Source organism: Patella vulgata, chromosome 6 (genome assembly GCF_932274485.2).
Source record: "Patella vulgata chromosome 6, xgPatVulg1.2, whole genome shotgun sequence".
Classification (NCBI taxonomy): domain Eukaryota; kingdom Metazoa; phylum Mollusca; class Gastropoda; family Patellidae; genus Patella; species Patella vulgata.
In genome coordinates this window covers 62165378-62185649 of record NC_065884.2, presented here as the reverse complement: position 1 = coordinate 62185649, position 20272 = coordinate 62165378, and the positions used below count along the sequence as shown (strand labels likewise).

At 36.8% G+C, this 20272-nt stretch overlaps 1 protein-coding gene across 2 annotated transcripts in view; it reads right to left on the bottom strand.

The window, feature by feature from the left end:
- Nucleotides 1-9033: 9033 nt before the first annotated feature.
- LOC126824451 (L-sorbose 1-dehydrogenase) overlaps nucleotides 9034-20272 on the bottom strand; it is a 39764-nt gene continuing 28525 nt past the window's right edge. Inside the window, exons 3-12 of one of the 2 annotated variants that reach the window (XM_056101890.1) lie at nucleotides 16675-16889; nucleotides 15522-15711; nucleotides 15105-15233; nucleotides 14329-14453; nucleotides 13960-14127; nucleotides 13287-13437; nucleotides 12412-12560; nucleotides 11622-11796; nucleotides 10166-10391; nucleotides 9034-9839 (exon numbers count right to left, since the gene is read on the bottom strand). In XM_056101890.1, coding sequence (XP_055957865.1) covers nucleotides 9686-9839; nucleotides 10166-10391; nucleotides 11622-11796; nucleotides 12412-12560; nucleotides 13287-13437; nucleotides 13960-14127; nucleotides 14329-14453; nucleotides 15105-15233; nucleotides 15522-15711; nucleotides 16675-16889 — 1682 coding nt within the window. In that variant the 3' untranslated portion in view covers nucleotides 9034-9685. The remainder of the gene's footprint in view (nucleotides 9840-10165; nucleotides 10392-11621; nucleotides 11797-12411; nucleotides 12561-13286; nucleotides 13438-13959; nucleotides 14128-14328; nucleotides 14454-15104; nucleotides 15234-15521; nucleotides 15712-16674; nucleotides 16890-20272) is intronic. The other variant, XM_056101889.1, reaches the window with a different exon arrangement.

The following is a 20272-nucleotide window of genomic DNA, read 5'->3' as shown; positions in this document are numbered from 1 at the left end:
GAGAGATGTTTGGTGGAAGGGTAACTGCACAAACTGTTCGAAATCGCTTGCAGGCTGCTGGTCTTCGAGCTCGGAGGCCCTAAAATGGACCAATATTGACACCTCTTCATCGCCGTAACCGACTTGTGTGGGCCACAAGACACATAAGATTTACTCAAAGACAGTGGAATTCGGTTGTCTTTAGTGACGAATCTCGATTCACTTTGAGATTTGCCGATGGCAGGGCCCGAGTGTACCGCAGACGAGGTGAACGTTACGCTCAAGTATGCGTCAGAGAAGTTGACCGATTTGGTGGCGGCAGCGTCATGGTTTGGGGTTCTTTTTGTGCACATGGACGTTCTCCTCTTGTTGTCCAAGGGAACTTAAATGGTGTCCATTACAGGGATCAGATTTTGCAACTTGTTCTTCTTCCGTTTATGCAGAGACATGGGCCTGGACTAACGTTTCAACAAGACAATGCTCGACCCCATACAGCAATTGCTACCCAGAATTTTTTAAGAAATGCCGGTGTCCAAGTCCTGGATTGGCCGTCGCTTAGCCCCGACCTTAATCCTATTGAACACATCTGGGACGAACTGGGTCGACGTGTTCGTCAGAAAGTGAATCCACCACTGACGTTGCAGGACCTTCAACATGCTCTTGCTGAGCAGTGGCGACGTCTTCCTCGGGTAGTGTTTACTAATGTTCTGAGCTCCATGAGAAGACGTTGTGTGGCAGTACGAGACGCTAGAGCAGGCCACAACCGTTACTAAACACTTTATTCCAATTGTTCTCCAAGTCTGTGAATTTCATTTTGGGGGGTACTGTGACATCACGAACGTTATCAATGTCAAGGACTTTCGGCGAGACATATTCTTGCTTTCTGTTGATGTCAAGGTCGTCTGTGCACAACATAACACTAAAATAGTTGCCTTAAACCAAATATTAAAAATCTAGTCCCAAAAATCCCGAGTGTCAAGTTTTTAATTTGGCTGAGTATATTATTAGTTTTCAGTACCCATGCCTTCTTGAATTGAAACCATGGCCCACTCTCGGTGATCAGGTGTCAACATTGGCATGTCGTTGCGTCGTCCACAGAGCCACGAGTTATCGTCTTGATCTGATACAGTTATTACATTCAGAGTGCAGTGTCTTCATTGCGTCTCAGTATTTGTCAAATCAGATGCATAGCCGAAGTCATACCTGTCCCTGCAAACCCTTGCAGCAATTCCTTTGAGGCACCGAATGATATTGCCAATCGTATTCTGTCTTCTGGGCCAATCCACACATCATAGGAACCTTTAAAATGTTAGCCGACGGTTGTTGATCATCGGTTCCTGCTTCCAGTACCAGGACTTTCAGACTAGAATCTTTAGACAGCCGATTGGCTAATGCAGATCCAGCAGACCCAGACCCTACTGAAAGAGACAAATTTGAAGAAATAGTATTCAAGCACACGGAAAGGTTTTAAAAAGACAAAAAATATTGTTTCCATTTATTAATAAAATGATTTTAAATCAATTCGAATCTACATTACTGCTGAGATTGATAAAGGGTTTAGTAACACAAATCAGCTAGAAAATGTAGCTAATCCCACTTGTGTCGGTTTAGTTATTCGGAGGTAAAGAACGCGAAAGCCTATGACTATGACTGTAGTTGTCCAATCAACATGCACGGATGTAATGGCGTTGAAGTTGATGCGTTGGTGTTCCCACTTTTAGGCCCGATCAAAGACCGTTGCGAAAGGAACAAACATTTATCATACTAATCACATCACTAGAAAAAGAATTTGCGTTTCAAAAGAGAGTGGAGGATCATCACTTTAATACAAATAACACGAGAACAGTGTATGCTTTACCTATAATATAGTCGTATGCTGTGTCGATCTCTTTCGCCAAGTGAGATTCAAGTTTGTCCCCACTAAAGAACTTTTGTTGGATGTAGGCGGCCAAGATGACCACATTTACTACTAGGAGCATTGAACCAAACGCCATCTTTAAATCTATATCGTTTTGAAAATAGAAAATAATATTGTGTAAATGTAATATTTTGATATATATATATTATAATATTTACTACAGAGAAAGGTATAGTTTGAAAATTTTATAATATGAACATTCATTTTTTTTTAAAAAACAAAAGGAACCTAAATTGGACGTTTGATATTCAAACCAGACGAAAACTATACCAGCCTGTGTCTAAACATTTTTTATACAGGTAACACATATATCATTAGGCACAAAGAGCTGTGCAACTTTAGTCGGATCATTTATGACAGATATTAACGACACTACACTTGCCACTTTATTATCAATACACAAAGATAGTTAGATTGATTTATTTGATTTAGATGGGTTACCAAAAATTTATTTGTACTGTTACTTCTAACGTATATTGAGATATTTTCTTATTTCATTTAAACGGTCTACTTTAGAGTAATGAAGTCAAATCCACACGGAGAAAGAAAGGCGTCTTACGATGTCTACAGGAAAACGAGATACAGTTGGCTACTCTGATAACGGATCGTCATTTAAAAATCGCGTTTCAATCATGTTTGACTTTTATGATACATCTTTTTACTCCTGTGCTCTTTTATTCAGGAAAATTAGAACCAGAATACTCTTCTGACCGAAATGTATCTCGAATCGTTTGAACTGCACACGATGGTAGAGGGGCTATATCAATAAGTCACTTTCAAACACAGTTTTAAAATCGCTGCCGTGAGAAGAGAGAGCGGGACATTATAAAACAAATTCTAAATTGGATCTTAAATTAAATTAAAATAAATTACAAAACAAATTATGACGTAGTCAATTGTATTATTTAATCAGGGGATTAAAGAACCAGTAAGGCGTCAATGAATACACACGCTGGCTGTATATAGATAATTAAGGAATAAACATCCCTAATATGCATTTGGTCACTGTGACGTCACTGACGTCTAGGCGGATTAAGAGTGTTTTCGATAATTGACAAAGTCGTTTTTACGACAGGTCTATATTTGCGACTTTGAGTGAAGATAACTGATTTAATTTTAATCAGATTGATGTTAACTTGCGATAAAGTGCATATAGTAACCACTGGCTACAAGTCCATGCAATTTAGGTTTTCGTCTTATGTGCTCTTTAAGTAATATTGTGAGTAATTACGTATAACTTTTCACATTAATATGCATGTATGAGATATTTGTATACTGCTGTACGACCTAGGTATTATAATCATACAAGAGCCAAATAGGTGGCCTCGCTATGTTGTTAATAAACCACCCGGCTGGTTACCTTCTGCAACTCAGCTCACACAAACTGGAACTAGAGAGAGGACAATACAAAGGTTATGCACCCAATGTAATGTTTTCTTTCTACGGTAAGAAATACATTTCATTTTCTGTTCCAGTGTCCCAGATACGAAAACTTGCGCTTGAAATATATCTACCCTACTTTAAATACAATCCTGTCAATTAAAGATACATTATGGGAGATTTTAATAGAGACTATAACAGGTCAAAAATAGATGATGAAACAAGAATATCTTGTATAATACCGACATCCAAACTCTCATTTTAACCACAACTAAACATAATATCAAGGCCGTATATATCGAACTTTCAATCTAATTGACTGACATGCGGCCTCGCTCAACATCGGCCTCGCTTCGTACACTCTATCATTTAGCCTCGATCTAAAATTTCCGGGAGTATGAAGTCAACGTAACGATTAATCTCCGCTTACGACGCCATTTCAAAATTTAATCAATCAATGAAATCTCGTTTATATTCAAGCCAAATCCAAGCCATCCGTGGGACTTCAGAGTTGATTTTGTGCTTGTTGTGTAAATAAATTTCTATGACATCTGAAGCCTAAATAAAGACTTGCAATAATCAGATTTAGCTCTTGCATAATGTATGATTAACTTTTGACTGAGCTTCTTTTTAATCCGCCAGATTGTCTTGCTAAAGCAGTAGCAATGTATACATATGATGCTTTTGAGGAAAGGGGAGCACCTGCCTAGTCTATTTTTCTTCTGCATGTTCTTACTCTATATTTGATCATTATACATGTGTGTACACGGTAACACTTTATATTTTCATTTCATTGTTATACTTTCATTGCTATATTTTCATTGTATCATCCCAATGATACATGTATATATCTCATTATATTTTCATTTCATTAGGGGTTTCACGTGGCTAAGGGGGTAAGACGCTGGCTCGCTAGCCTGAAGGTCGGGTGTTCGATCCCTGCATTGGCCGATTTTCCGGCGTGGTTTCCCCTTGTCAGTGATTCAGGACGGAGGGCCTGACAAGGACAACTGTCTAGTCGTGCGGATGGGACTAAAAACCGAGGTCCCGTGTACAAATTGGCGTGCACGTAAAAGATCCCTTGGCAGTTGGAATTCGATATAAGAGTAGGCCGTAGCGTCGCTGCCCGGGCAAAATTTCCCTCATAGCACACTGTATGGCGTAGGCCGTAGCGTCGCTGCCCGGGCAAAATTTCCCTCATAGCACACTGTATGGCGTATGCCCGTCTTCATTAGCCCAGTTTAGGAGCAAAACAGTAGGACGTTAAACCCCATTTCATTTCATTATATCATGATATTCCAATATACTAGTCCAGGTAAAATATATTTTTGTAAACATGTATATTGATGTATGTGTATGTTTTGTATATTGCTCTTAATGGACCTAACATGCAAATAAAAAAATTGAGGTATTTTATATATGCATCTAGGACTAACCTATTAATTAAATGGTTTTCATATATGTATGCATTACGATTAGACGTTTATATTATTGCATATGGTTCCATTTATTATAATAAGGGTTCTCTGTCCTCCTAATTATAGGGTTTCATTGAATGTTTAGATTGTACATGTCATATATATTTCGTGCCTTCTGTCTGTATCAGCATTGTTGAAACGTAGCTTTAACAGAAATACAGTAATTGTTATCAGGGGCGCCCCCCCTTCTTTTATGAGAAAAGTGTCATAATTGTTAATAGAACACAATTTTTATGGGAAACAATCACTGGTTTATTCTAAAAGCACGACGTTTCGACAAGTATCCTCTTATCGTTATCAAGCACAATGACATTTCATAAACTTCAGATGAATATATAAGAGTGGACATGGTGAAACCATATAATAAGATAAAATAACAATAACAATAAAGATAAAGGATTAAACAAATTAGACATAAGATAAGTAGGGTAGTTAATTAGACAATCAACTTTGTTTAATCCTTTATCTTTATTGTTATTGTTATTTTATCTTATTATATGGTTTCACCATGTCCACTCTTATATATTCATCTGAAGTTTATGAAATGTCATTGTGCTTGATAACGATAAGAGGATACTTGTCGAAACGTCGTGCTTTTAGAATAAACCAGTGATTGTTTCCCATAAAAATTGTGTTCTATTAATGTGTTTTCCAATCGCTAAATGCCACTTAAAGATTATGTCATAATTGTGCTTTATACTTTATCCTCAGCTGGTGCGACAGGGTGGGCACTCAAAGCGCGAGATAATGATATAGACATATGTGGTATCACAATTAATGCTTTGCATCAATAAAATTGAATTACAATGTCATCGTATTAATTCATAATAAAAATTGACGTCAAACAGGATGTTGGATTGCTCTATTTAAAAAAGTTCAATGTGTATGTATATACGCTAGAGACCATGATCATAGAGACCATGTATTTCTCAAAAAATTTCAAGCCGGGGGGGGGGGGGATACATTTTCTCAGGAGCCTGGCAAACCCCCTGCAAAAATTCCTGGATCCGGCTCTGGTTATCCATAGAACGGTTGTGTTTATTTTAACCTAGACCCAATCTTAACACTCGATCCTCGGTCACGTGCCCTGACCTTGTTTACATATCGTGACCTTGGGGAAATCTACAGTTGGCCTTTATATCTCGATCTGGTCTGGTGGACACCCATCTTCATTGATCAGGATTGGGTTGGTGCAGAAAAGTAGGTCGTTGAACTCCATTTGTGTCAACAGTATTCGAACAGTATTCACGTACTGTGCAAGAATATAACAGCAGATCAAACAATATGTCTTTTAGTAAAAACATTGCGATAGTAAAGACCACACTGCACACAAACAAAACCCACATAACACGACAAGCAATAAACAACAAACAACAAATCAAGTGAATGGATCCAGGGACCAGTCGTAAGCGCCAACTGTTTTGTACAGTCCTGGGTCTGTAACCCACTTAGTAATACGGTATTACAAGAAAGACACAATTAAAATAATGCGAAAGTTTTCCAACTGCTTAATAAATGGCGTTTCGTGATGGCGATAAGCCAAAACATTAACAATAATAAGGACGATAAACAGTTGTAAAATATTCTGTACTACGAAAGGCTAAGTCTCTGATATCAAGTACACGAGAACCACATTATTAAAAAACATAATAATGTCACTGTGTTGATCGGAGAGTTCCGTACCTAACTGTAATGACATACAATTCTTTAATTTACAAATTCCCTAAAGAGACAATAAGTTTTAATTACTTTAAAGTGTATTACATGTATATTTATAATGTTTAAACTTACCGTCCCAACCGGCTGACTTCAACGAACAGACCCTGACGGCTTGAGTGTATATAATGAATTAACTCGCGAATCTATTTCTATTTATATAACTGACATTATACCTATCCATGTTTGCTTTCCTATCGGTTCTTGCATAAGATTTACTGTTTAGCGTATCTTTGCTTTAGTGTGTTACGTTTGATTTGCAATGAGACGTCTTCAACATGATGAACGTCTACGTGCTATTGGCGAGCAGTAGCCAACATGCTTAATGTGTCACAGTCTGTGATCAGCAGACTGTGGAACCAGTACCAACAAACACACAATGTAGATGATAGACCTCGTTCAGGTCGTCCTAGAGCTACTACACAAGTCCAGGATCGATACATTCGTACACATGTCCTGCGAAATGGATTTTCACTTTTGACAGTGTATCTCTTTGCGAGTGAAATGGAGCCGTCAGATAAGCCGCCCAAATAAACTGTTTATGTTCATGTGTAGGCAATTGGCCTGTTATTAACATACACTGGTTACCTCTAATAAAAACAGCAGCGCATTGCCACAGTTTTGTATTGTTTCTGAATATCCCCTACTTTTTTTAAAAAGTATATATGAAAAATATCTGAATTTTGCAAAATAAAAACATGGTAAGTCAGACGTCATACAACCGTAGACAGAGACTAGTCATAGACACGTAGAATCACTGCTTTAGATCAACAAAAAAGTATGAATCATTTAGTACGCATGTCTATATTAACCAAAATCGCTGAACGCCATTTGTGGCATTGAGGTATTCCTTGAAAACAACAAATTGTGAAAGTTAGATCTCTGCAGACGATCTAAATGGGATATGGATAAAGACCACCGCCTCTTTTCGATCTGATTGAATTAAAGCCTGAAATGTTATCTAAATTATTAATTAGACATTAATTAACTTATCCAGATCATAATCAACTCACGATGGCATCGCTAGCCAGCGATGTTTATTGGATTAGGTTCCGATTTGCTGTTCGACTTCCATTCATAATTTAATCATGAAATGGATAATCGAGACTACGTTTTTTAATCCTACCGACTTAATTAATGATGATCGAGATAAGGCCTAAAATTCAATCGCTAAAATCTCGGTTCATAGTGGACCAATCTGACTGAAGTTTTCAGCAAATTCCCTTTACAGTATCTAGTTTTTAACTATTATACTGAGAACTTCCAGCTCTTTATCTAATCTCCCATAATGTATCTTTAATTAAAGATGTATTATGTAAGATTTAGATAGAGAGCTGACAATTCTCGCTATAATAGATAATGAAAGAGGAATGCATTGAAAATTTCAGTCAAATTACGTCAATCTGAGCCGAGTTATTATCGCCGATACAATTACAGTGGGGTCTCGATTGTCCTTGCTACCGTTGCTACGATAATAAATTAAGTCTCGATTATCAAATTTTATTTTAAATCACCAACCCCAAATCGTATTTAAATCAATTGAAAATCTAGACATTAGCTATAATGTCTGATTAATAATTTATATAACATTTAAGGCACACAGAAAGACCTGTAATAGGCAAATTTAGCTCTCGCATAATTCCTGTTTAAATGACAATAACCTGTTGGGTTAACAGCTTAATATGGCTATTGCATTGGGAGATCAGACATTTAGCATATTTCATTCATGTCAGTTTTTGTTTCCTCTTTAATATGAAAGCAATCATGCATGGACGGGGCATGGTATACAAGGGGTATTGAGAACAAAACAACGGGTGATTGAAATACATGACTCTGTGAGGCGAACACGATTGATTAGCCCCCTCTTATAGGTATTTCAATAATTATTCTTATACCTCAGTGGTAAAAGAACTAAAATTATATGTACGACTCGTGGATCATTTCCTGAGACTTATTGGATGTTTTTTGAAGGGTAAAAACCAGGATATAGAACTCAGTGATAATAGAACGACTCGTAGATCATGTCATTTCCTGAGAGTCATTGGAGGTTTCCCTGAAGGGTAACAACTGGCTTATAGAACTCAGTGATATAGAACTAAAATTATATGTACAACTCGTAGATCATGTCATTTCCTGAGAGTCATTGGAGGTTTCCCTAAAGGGTAACAACTGGGTAATAGAACTCGGTGATAATAAAACTAAAATTATATGTACGACTTGTAGATCATGTCATTCCCTAAGAGTCATTGGAGGTTTTTTTGAAGGGTAACAACCGGTATATATTTTATGCGGATCGCCGATATTAAATCGTATTACGCCAGTCTGTTTGAAGCGGTATTTTGTTAAATGAATCAATGGATGGATGGAATGGGGTTTAACGTCCTATTTTTCTGAACCTACCAGGCTAATGAAGATGGGCATACCCTATCAATTCTGGACGGCAATGGAATTCCAACCCAAAGGGTTATTTTACATGCACATGAACGCGTTCATGAGACCTGGTTTTTCTGTCCCATCCAGAGTTATTTTTATTATTTTAATGAGAGGAACCATGACAACATAATAAGTCAAATATTTTAATATGGTATAATTTCAATTTTTTTAAACTCCCAGAATATATTGTTTATCTTAACAACTAAAAATGAGGTATCACTTTAACACTGATATTATTATGAAGGTATTAACAGGCACTGAGCCAAGAGGTATTGTCTCACTGAGGGGGTGGGGGTCTAGTGGTTTGATGCGACATAGATTAGCGTCGCCTCTCTCTCTCTCTCTCTCTCGCTCTCTCCCTCTGATAGTTAGAACGGTTTAACTATGATAATTATAGTGGTGTAAAACAGTTTAGCACTCGGATAGTTATAACAGTATAATACTGTCGGAGTTATAATGGCTTAATACTCGGATAATCCTTGCGATCGAACTCTGATAATTACAGTTTAACACTCTGATAGTCAAAACGGTTCAACACTTTGATAGTCCTAAAGGTTCAACACTTTGATAGTCCTAACGGTTTAACAGTCTATTGGTCCTAAATGGTAAACAATGTGATAATTATAATGGTTTAACACTTTGATAGTTCTAACAGATAAACATCCTGATAGTTATAACGGTTTAAAACTCTGATAATTATAACGGTCGAACACAAAGATACGTATAACGGTTGAACACACAGATAGGTATAACGATTAAGACTCTGTTATGGTATATACAGCTACATATCTGATAGAGGTGTTGGTGGTTTTATACCTAGAATCATATCCGCGGCTTTTTCGGCAATCATTATACACGGGGCGTTAGTGTTGCCAGATACTATGGATGGCATGATAGAAGCATCAGCTACTCGCAGTCCATGGATGCCTTTCACTCTGTAATAAATAAAATACTAATTAAAATAAATACACATCGGGTCATTTTAAAATGTGGGTTGAACAAGGAAGAATTATTTGGTGTCCAGTCATTGATGAGTTAGCACGGACTAATAAAATGGGGTTTAACGTCTTAAGTTTCTGCATGATCAAGGAAAATGTATCAATGTTTCATCGAATTTCAATTGTTATGGTTTCTTTTACGTGTTTTGCAGCCCAACACGTTACTCGTGGGACCGCAAGTGCTATCTCTGACAATTGACAACCTGTCTCGAGAAATCTTTACATTGAAACCTGGGATAAAAGTCTTGTGATAGACTAGATACCTTAGCTGAGGATCCACTGCCGTGGTTGGATCTTCTGTACGTCCCATTTTACAAGTTCCAGTAGGATGATAGATAGCCAGGGTAAAATACCCTATATAACACCGCCAATATTCATCACTATCAAATTTAGATATTTCTAAACATGGTGAAAATGGTTTATGAAAAAATTCAGATCCCTGAGATTTGAAAGTTTTGGTGTTAGTCAGTTTCTGTGAAAAACGAATACCTGTAATGATATAAGTAAGAAATGAACGCATGTACTGACATATGTAAAAATGAATACCTGTAATGACATAAATAAAAACGTACACCTGTATTGAAATAAGCAACCAGCGGCTGCCAGGCAGGATACGCCCACATTTTCGAGAGATGGATAGAGAACAAGCTAACAAGAAAGTGATTTTTCCTACAATCAAGGGCCATAATTCAGGAAATTACAATTCGATGTGCGCATATATCGACAGGAACTGAGATCTTTGTGTTATAAACTTACATTTCAAGTTTCAACAAAATCGGATAAAAATTGTGACCTCTACAGGGTCCACAACCTTTATATACCATATTTTTACGCTATTTGAGAACGAACGGCGGCCATTTTGTCTGTCAATTTTGGGGCGATTTTCACAAAATTCAAACTCAACTGTCCTTAGGGTGGAACGGTAATATAATAATACGGTTTTTTAAATCGGATAAAACTTATGACCTCTAATGGGTCCACAAGCTAAAAACGTGATTTTTCGTACAATCAGGGGCCATAATTCAGGAAGTTACTGTCCGATATGCGCAAATATAAACTTACATTTCAAGTTTCAACAAAATCGGATAAAAATTGTGACCTCTATAGGGTCCACAAGCTAAAAACGTGATTTTTCGTACAAACAGGGGCCATAATCCATGAAGTTTCGATCCGATACATGCCAATATCGAAAGCAGCCGAGATCTTTTGGGGATAAACCTATATTTCAAGTTTCGTCGAAATCGGATAAGAATTGTGACCTGTAGAGATTCCACAAACAATTGTGGACGGACGGACGTCCGGACGGACAGGGGCGACGGCATAATACGTCCACATAAAAATGTGGGCGTATAAAAAGGGCGCGGCCATGGTATCTTTGTAAATAATGAATGGAACTGAACCATTGGGAACTGATATTTACAATGGAATAAAGGCGTCTTAAATGGCACCCAGAGACTTTAAAATCCAAATCTTTTTACTTATCAAAGTTGCTAGTGATTGTCCTTATCACTAAGTGCCTACAGACAATATTAACTAACAAATTAACTATACTAGTAGCTATACTAACAAACGTTAAATTCAAGAGATATATTGACAAACGTTAAAGCCATATCTTAATTATTAAAGTTGCTAGTCATTGTTATGTGTTTGTGTTATTTTAATGTTGTCCTATCACTATATGACTTACAAACAATATTTTAAGAGCTTATATTGACAAACCTCGTAGCAAGGTCTCCACATCTTCCTTGTTTTCTAAATATCTTGGATCAATGATCGGATGCTGCATGGCATCGGTACTGTTTAGACGAACTGTACCCTGACTTTTTGGTCTTAATAAAGTTAAGGTCAGAATAAAACCGTTCATATGGTTTACACCCGAATAATATTTGGCATACTGCAAAAGAGAGTGACGAAACTTGGTTTATAATTTCATTACAACAATAGCACTGGTTTCTCTTTGCCAGTGGTGCAGAACGGAGGGTCTGATAAGGACACCTGTCTAGTCATTCGGATAGGACGAAACACCAAGGACTGGTGTATGTATGCATTAGCATGCTCGTAAATGATCGGTTGGCAGTTGAAATTCGATATAGGAGTAGGCCGTAACACCGCTGTCCGAAACGTGGTTTATAATTTCATTACAAAAATACCTTGACTGCACATGGTGTCGCCTTATCACTCAGTGGTACAGGACTGAGGGCCTGACAAGAACAGCTGTCTAGCCGTTCGGATAGTACGAAAGCCGATGTCCCACGTACCCATTGCCGTGCAAGTAAAAGATCCCTTGGTAGTTGAAATTCTATATAACAGTAGGCCGTAGCGCCGCTGTCCGGGAAAAATTTCCCTCATAGCACAGTGTATGGCGTATTTCAGTCTTCATTAGCCCAGTCGTATCAGAACGTTTGCAGTTATAGTTTGGACGTTAATTTCATTTTTCTAGATGTCAAACGCACCCGCCTACAATCAAAACAGCTTTCTGTTTTATACAGATTACGCCATTCATTCGTACCTTAGAGTCTACACCAATCCTGTCCCCTATGATATCTTCGTTAAACAGTAAATCTATTCCATGTATTTCTAAATCAGGATATTCGGGTCTTTTAGGGTCCGTGGATATAAAAGCTAATGATTCTATACCTCCAGGTGCTGTCAACACACCTGAACAAAATATAATGCAATTTTATGTCATTAAAAAGATAAACATAAATCGATTATTCACAAGAACAGAAATAGAAACGCGTTACTTGCTTGAAATTGAACCGAATCAATTACTTGAAATTGAACCGAATCAATTACTTGAAATTGAACCGAATGGAATACTTGAAATTCAACCGAATAAATTATTGAAATTCAACCGAATAAATTACTTGACATTCAACCGAATCAATTACCTGAAATAGAACCTAATCGATAACTTGAAAGTGAACCGAATCCATTACTTGAAATTGAACCCAGTCAATTACGGAATTGAACCAAGTCAATTACATGGAATTAAAAACAATCAAATACTTGGAAATGAACCCAGTCAGTTAACTGAAATTGAGCCCAGTCAATTATTTGAATTTGAACTCAACCAAGTGAACCAAGTCAATAACTTGAAACTGAACCCAGGCTATTGCTTGACATTGAACCGAACCAATTACTTGAAATTGAACCGAACCAATTACTTGAAATTAAACCTAGGGGTTGGGTTGTCGAACGGTTAATGTGCATGCGTTGCATCATAAGGTTTGTCATCGAGTCATGTGGCTTGGTTTCGATTCCCCGCTTGACAAGGACTGAGGAGTAGGGTCCCTGGTTTCCTCCCACTGCTAAAGACCCCTGCGCACAAGCAAATTAATCAAATCAAATTGATTCTCTTTCTCTCCCTCTCTATGTCTCTACCTGATTTTGTTGTTAAATACTGGGCTAACGTCCACAAAGAATCTGTTTTGTTAGGGGAATTAAAGACGAGCTCTTTTGTTTTATAGTAGGATATAAAACTAATATGATCTTGTAAATTATCACCAACTGGTAAATCAGCTACAACTGGTATCTAAAATAGACAACCAAAGTTTTATTATTCTATATGACGCGTAAAAAACGTTAAAGAAACCTGCGTTGAAGACACCCAGACACATAAGCAATAGCGTGTACGTCTACACGGGCTTCGTCAATAAAACAAAAACATACGATATTTTGCTTTGAAGTTAAAGTCCCTGGTTGTCATGTAGGAGAATTGTGGTGCTTTATAGAGCTACACTGGATTTCTAAAAGATATATCAGTCCAAAGTTGGTTCGATATGTATAAAATATGATGAATTGAAAATCCCACAGTAGATGATATATATGTCTTATAATCCACAAAAACCAGCATTGAAATCTTTTAATGGACCTTTTTTTAATCCGAATGAATCCAAACGGGAGAATATCCACCGTAGATATTTATTTCTGAATTGAAATAATCAATTTAAGCACATTTTAGCGTGGATTAAGCCGTGGAAAATATTATATTTTCCGAAAAATGCAAATGACGCAAACAGTCTTCAAGAACAAATCTTCAAGTAAAGTGATTTACCCCGTGTGCCTTTAGGTGTTCTTTAGGTCCAATCCCTGACAGCATTAAAATCTGAGGAGAAGACAAAGCACCAGCTGATAGAATAATCTCTTTATTTACAGAAACAGACTTCAGTGTTCCTTTGTGATAAAATTCTACACCAACTGCTTTCTTATTCTTTATAACTACCTGAAAGAGAAAAAACCCTAGTGTGCTCATCCTTTATCAACATGGAAGTAGAATTAGAAGCGAACACAGGTGATTCCCTTATTCCCTTACCTACCCCCCTCCCCACCCCCTCCCCCTGCGCGTCAAAAGCAAATCCACATGAGCTTCGGGATGAAAATACATAAAAAGCTGTGTCAAAGATAAACAAGACCGCATACTTACCTTTTTAACGTGGGCGTTTGTCAGAACGTGAAGATTTTTGCGACTTGTGACAGCTGGCCATAAGAAGGCTTTAGCCGTACTACATCTTACACCGTCTTGTATAGTAGCTTGTGAAGCAAAAAATCCTGCATATAAAATATTAATTTATAGTCTTTATATCAAAACACAGAATGACAGATCTTAATAGAAAAGAATCATGTTATAATACATCCTATCCATTTATGTTATATTTTGTCCATGGTATGTACACCACTGGTATTTTTGGAACATTGTATTCTCGGTAATTATGGAACATTGTATCTATGGTATTTACAGAACATTTCACCAATGCTATGGTATCCATGGTATTTATATTGCACCCATGGTATTGATGGAACATTCTATCCATGGTATTATGGCATATTGCATCCATGATATTACGGCAAATCATATCCATTTTATTTATTTTGAACATTCAATGCAAAGAATTTATGGTATATTCCAACCATATTTATGGAACATTCCACCCATGGTATTTATGGAACATTCTATCCATGATATTTATAGAAAATTCGGCCCATTGTATCAATGGAACATTATATCCATAATATTTATAGAACATTCTATACATGGTATTTATGGAACATTCTATTCATGATATTTATAGAACATTCGACCCACGGTATTTATGGTATGTATCGACCCGGAAAGTCCACCCATAATGTTTAGGATATGTCACATCCGTTTTATTTAATATTTTTAATATACCCCATCCATGGTATTTATAATTAACATACCTGTTTGTTCCCTACCATTATAATCACCAGTTCCATACCCAAGTTCTTTACCAGCTTCTATCATAAAACTTGGAAGATCTGTCGCATGAGATTCAGTCACGCCAAGTGGACCATTTGTACCATGATATTCTATAAGTATAAAAAGTTAATTCTGTAAAACACTTAACGATAGCCACGCAAATTGAAATGAAAATAAAACTGCCACATCATGTATTCATCACGAGAGAGTTATAGTCCAGCTACTGCTGTAACCATAATCTACATATCTCACCATACAGTCAAGCTTTTTTCGGCCAAGGAGAAATAACTCTGGTAAACTTTACTAGGGAGAGATAACCCTATTTTCAAAATTAGTAAAGGATATTGTATACTACTTTTATATAGGACAGTACAAAATATTGTCGTGTACTATTTTACCTTTATCCATATGTTTGAATGGTTGAATATTTTCTGATCTAATAAAATATGGCAAGACTTCAGAATAGTTCCATCCATCGCAACCAGCTTCAGACCAGCCATCATAATCCTTTCTATGACCTCGGACATAAAGCTGATAATTTATTTGACTGGATCCACCTAAAACTTTACCTCTCGGCATAAACATTCTCTAAAATGAAATGAAATGAAATAGTCTGTAACCTTTCTATCGGAAGCGGACCAACGAATACATCATACAATGTGCTATGAGGAAGGCCACCTGATTAGTGACCCAGTGCCTTATTTAGTGAGCCACAAACAAGAGATACAACAAACTAGGTCATTTCGGGACTAACATATGGTTCAATTTTATTTTAATATTTCGCCTGCACGTAGTGGTCTATAGCAGAAACCTGAGCCTCTCCCTACTCCTCGTTACGTACACTAAAATAGGATGTATATCCCAGAAGCTTCGTTGTGTTTCAATTAAAGGCGAGAATAATACATAATAAATAAATAGTACAATGTAGAGTGTCGAATTCAAAGGCGCGATGAGAAAATATCTATATACACAGGAAGTAGCAAATCTAATTCTCATAGCATTCCCTAAATAGTAAGTAATCAACTGTGATTTGAAAGTAGTCAAATTTAAACCGTCCTAGAACTTTAATGGTAAACCAGTTCACAATTTAGGGGCAACTACAATGAAACCTCTGTCACCAAACTGTTTCAATTCCCTCAGGAGCTTTTTAGTTATAAGATCGTAAAGATCGAGTTAGTTGCAAAGTGGCTCTAGTACCTATGCCTTGGTGAATTGACACCATTCCAAGATTAAATTGTATCTCTCAAATTGAACAATCACCCATTTATACTAGAACTTTATAGGTAAACCAGTTCACAATTTAGGGACACCTACAATTAAACTTCTGTCACCAAACTGTTTCAATTCCCATAGGAGTTTTCTGGCTATAGGGTCGTAAAGATCGAGTTAGTTGCAAAGTGGCTCTAGTACCCATGCCTTGGTGAATTGACACCATTCCAAGATTAAATTTTATCTTTCAAATTGAAAAATCACCCATTTATAAAAGTGATGCATTTTTATTGAGTCTCGGTGCAGATATTCGTCAAAACAGATACACAACCCAAGTCATACCTCTCCCCGCAAACCCTTGCAGCAATTCTTTTGAGGCACCGAATAATATTGCCAATCGTATTCTGACTTCTGGGCCAATCCACACATCATTGGGACTTTTAAAATTTTGGAGGACGGTTGTTGGTCGTCGGTTCCTGCTTCCAGTACCAGGACTTTCAGACTAGAATCTTTAGACAGCCGATTGGCTAATACAGATCCTGCAGACCCAGACCCCACTGAAAGAGACAAATTCAAAAAATTTTATTCAACAACGATTAGATTTAAAGAACGCAGAAACTTTTTAAGATGACCAAAAATACATTTTGTTAATCTATGAATAAACTGACCATGCGCCTGACAGGCAGCTTGTTTTCGTGCTCTACAAAGATAGTGATTTTTACTGACAATTATTATATTTTTCAACTTGAAAATCAGTGGCACACAGTATTGTGTGTTTCTAGATAGCTTGAATGGAAAATTTTAACTTTGTAACACTTGGATTATGCATATTCTGTGGATTTCTGAAATTCTATTGTGGATATTGTTGAATTCATCTCAGTATATTGTTTAGGTTTTCAACCTTACAATCAATCAGTGTAGTCATGTGTTTTTCTTACTCAAGAGATGAGTTGTTAGAATTCAACTCACATCATTATCTTAATCAAAACTAATAGGGGAAAAAGAGGGGGTAGCAGAAAACAAAAGCCAATATCAGGGATTAAAAGTATCATGAACAGAAACTCTGATTCATTTAACTGTGGTCGCAGCAAAGGTGTTGTTAAATCTAATCTTATTCAAGTTCATCCTAAACCCAAAACTGAAATGATTAAAATAAGACTCTTTAATGCTCAGTCAGCCAGAAACAAAAATGTTGAAATCTCTGATAATATTATTGAGGATGATATTGATTTATTCTTTATTACCGAATCATGGTTACATGAATCTGGTGATGAAGCTAAAATTGCTATTTTACGCCCCCATCATATAATTTTAAACATGCACCTCGTCTATGCTCTTCTGGAGGTGGTATCGCTGTATTGCATAAACATAATCTTGACGTCAACTTTCACTTGTCCTTGGAAATCGTACTGTGCAACTGATATGTATATATACCACCACCATCAAAGGTGTACAAACTAACTGATACTATATGCTATGCAGATTTGTCTTCTCTTTTTGACGAATGTCAAACAAAGATGGGTGACCTTGTCATAATAGGCGATTTCAATATTCATTATGAATGCCAAGATAAGCCTTTTACTAAAAAAAGTCATCGATCTCTTGGATTCAAACAATCTTATTCAACATATGAATCTGGTCACACATTAGATTGGATTATTACGAGACATTCTAATAATATTATTAGGGATGTTGTCGTTGAAGACAAACAGATGTCCGACCATTTCCTTATCACATTTGAACTTCCTTTCCCTAAACCCTCCAATGCATACAATGTCGAAATATCAAAAAGTTATCTAGAGACGATTTTAAATCTGATCTTTAAAATTCTGTGCTCCTTACTGATCCTCCGGAAAATGTGGACGATTTGGTAGATCTCTTTAATGTAACTCCCAAAACGTTACTAGATAAACATGTTCCTGTTTCAGTGAAACAAATGAAACCCAAGCCAGCAAACCCTGGTATTTAAGTGAAATTCACCTGGTCAAAATCAAAAGCCGTAAAGTAGAGCGGAAGTGGCGACAGTCCAAACTTGAAATTCACCGACAGATCTACAATGAAGTCCGAAATGACACAAACCTTCTTATTAGAAAAGCTAAAACTTCTATCACAATAATCTCATCTGTTCTAACGCAAACAATCCTACAGCACTGTTCTCGACAATGTTTGGTCTCTTGGGACGCAAAACAGAGGTTGTGCTTCCACAAAATTCAGACGATGAAGAATTGGCTAATAATTTCAGTGAATACTTCACCAATAAGATAGTTAGCCCTAGAAGGAGCCTTGGTAATAACTCTTTCGATTATAAGGGTCGCAGTTTCAATGGGAATTGTTTGCTTACTTTCCGCCCTTTCAATGAAGCCGAACTCTTGAAACTGATTCACAATTCTAAACCAACTTGGTGCCAACTAGATCCTGTTCCCACAAAGCTCATAATTGAGCTCCTGGATACGTTGCTACCAACCATTATGACGATTGTGAATCTCAGTCTTGTGTCTGGTGTGGTGCCCACTGTTTTTAAAACAGCAATCGTAAAGCCCTTACTGAAGAAGTCAAATCTGGATATAAATGAACTAAAAAACTACAGGCCTGTTTCAAACTTATCGTTTTGGCCAAAATTCTAAAGAAAATAGTCAAACAACGGCTTATGGAACATTTAAACTATAAAAATCTGTTATACAAGTTCCAGTCTGCTTACAAGCCTTTTCACGGAACAGACACAGCATTAAATGTGTTTTGAATGAAATTAACACTATGTAGACATTGGCAACGTTGCCTTATTGATTTTGCTTGATCTTTCTGCTGCGTTCAACACGCTTGATCCAACTGTATTGATAAACCGTCTCCATGACGAATTCGGACCAGATGGTACTGTGCTGAAGTGGTTTTCATCATATCTCCTAGACAGAAGTCAATTAGTCATTGTGAAAAACAGTTATTCAACATCAGTGAAACAACAATGTGGTGTCCCTCAAGGATCCGTTTTGGGCCTCATCTTATTCACGCTCTATACTAGTCAACTTGGACAGATCATAACAAACTTTAGTATTTCCCATCATATGTATGCCGATGATACCCAGTTACTTAATAGTTTTCCGCAACAAATCAATCCAATGATCTTCTTATGAACATTGAAACATGTATCTAAAGTAGAAAATCATGGATGTCTTTTAACAAGTTGAAATTAAATGACGATAAAACGGAAGTTATTCTAATTGGACCACCATCAAGAATATCAAAAATAAAAATAGATAACATTCAAATAGGAAATTCTTTGATCAAAATCTCCACTAAAGTAAAAATTCTTGGAGTTTATTTAGATAGTAACAACAGCATGATTAGTCATGTGAACCACCTTACTAAAACATGCTACTATCATATCAAGAACATTAGTAGTATTCGTCATCTTCTCACAACTGAAGCCACAGCTACACTCGCTCGCTCGCTAATTTTGTCACGACTAGACTATTGTAACAGTCTCCTCCTCGGCGTCTCAAACGAATTATTACAAAGGCTGCAAAAAATTCAAAATTCAGCGGCTCGACTGGTGACAAAAACTCCCATTATATCCAGTATAACCACTGCATTAAAATCACTTCATTGGCCCCGTATCGCTGAAAGAATTGACTTTAAAATTCTATCTATTGTGTATCGTTGTTTAAATGGAATTGGTCCCGTATACTTGAATGATATTTTTAGACTTTACCAACCACCAAGAAATCTTAGATCTCAGTCTCAACTTAACTTAGTTGTGCCTACATGGAAATTGAAATCATTTTGATTCAAGTCCTTGGAAGTCGCAGCTGCAATTAATTGGAATTCACTAGCCGTTTCTCTCAAATCTGCCCCGTCACTAACAACATTTAAGTCAAGTTTAAAGACATACCTGTTTGATACTTCATACAGATGAACTTAGTTTTGTTAGCGCTTTGAGCAGACA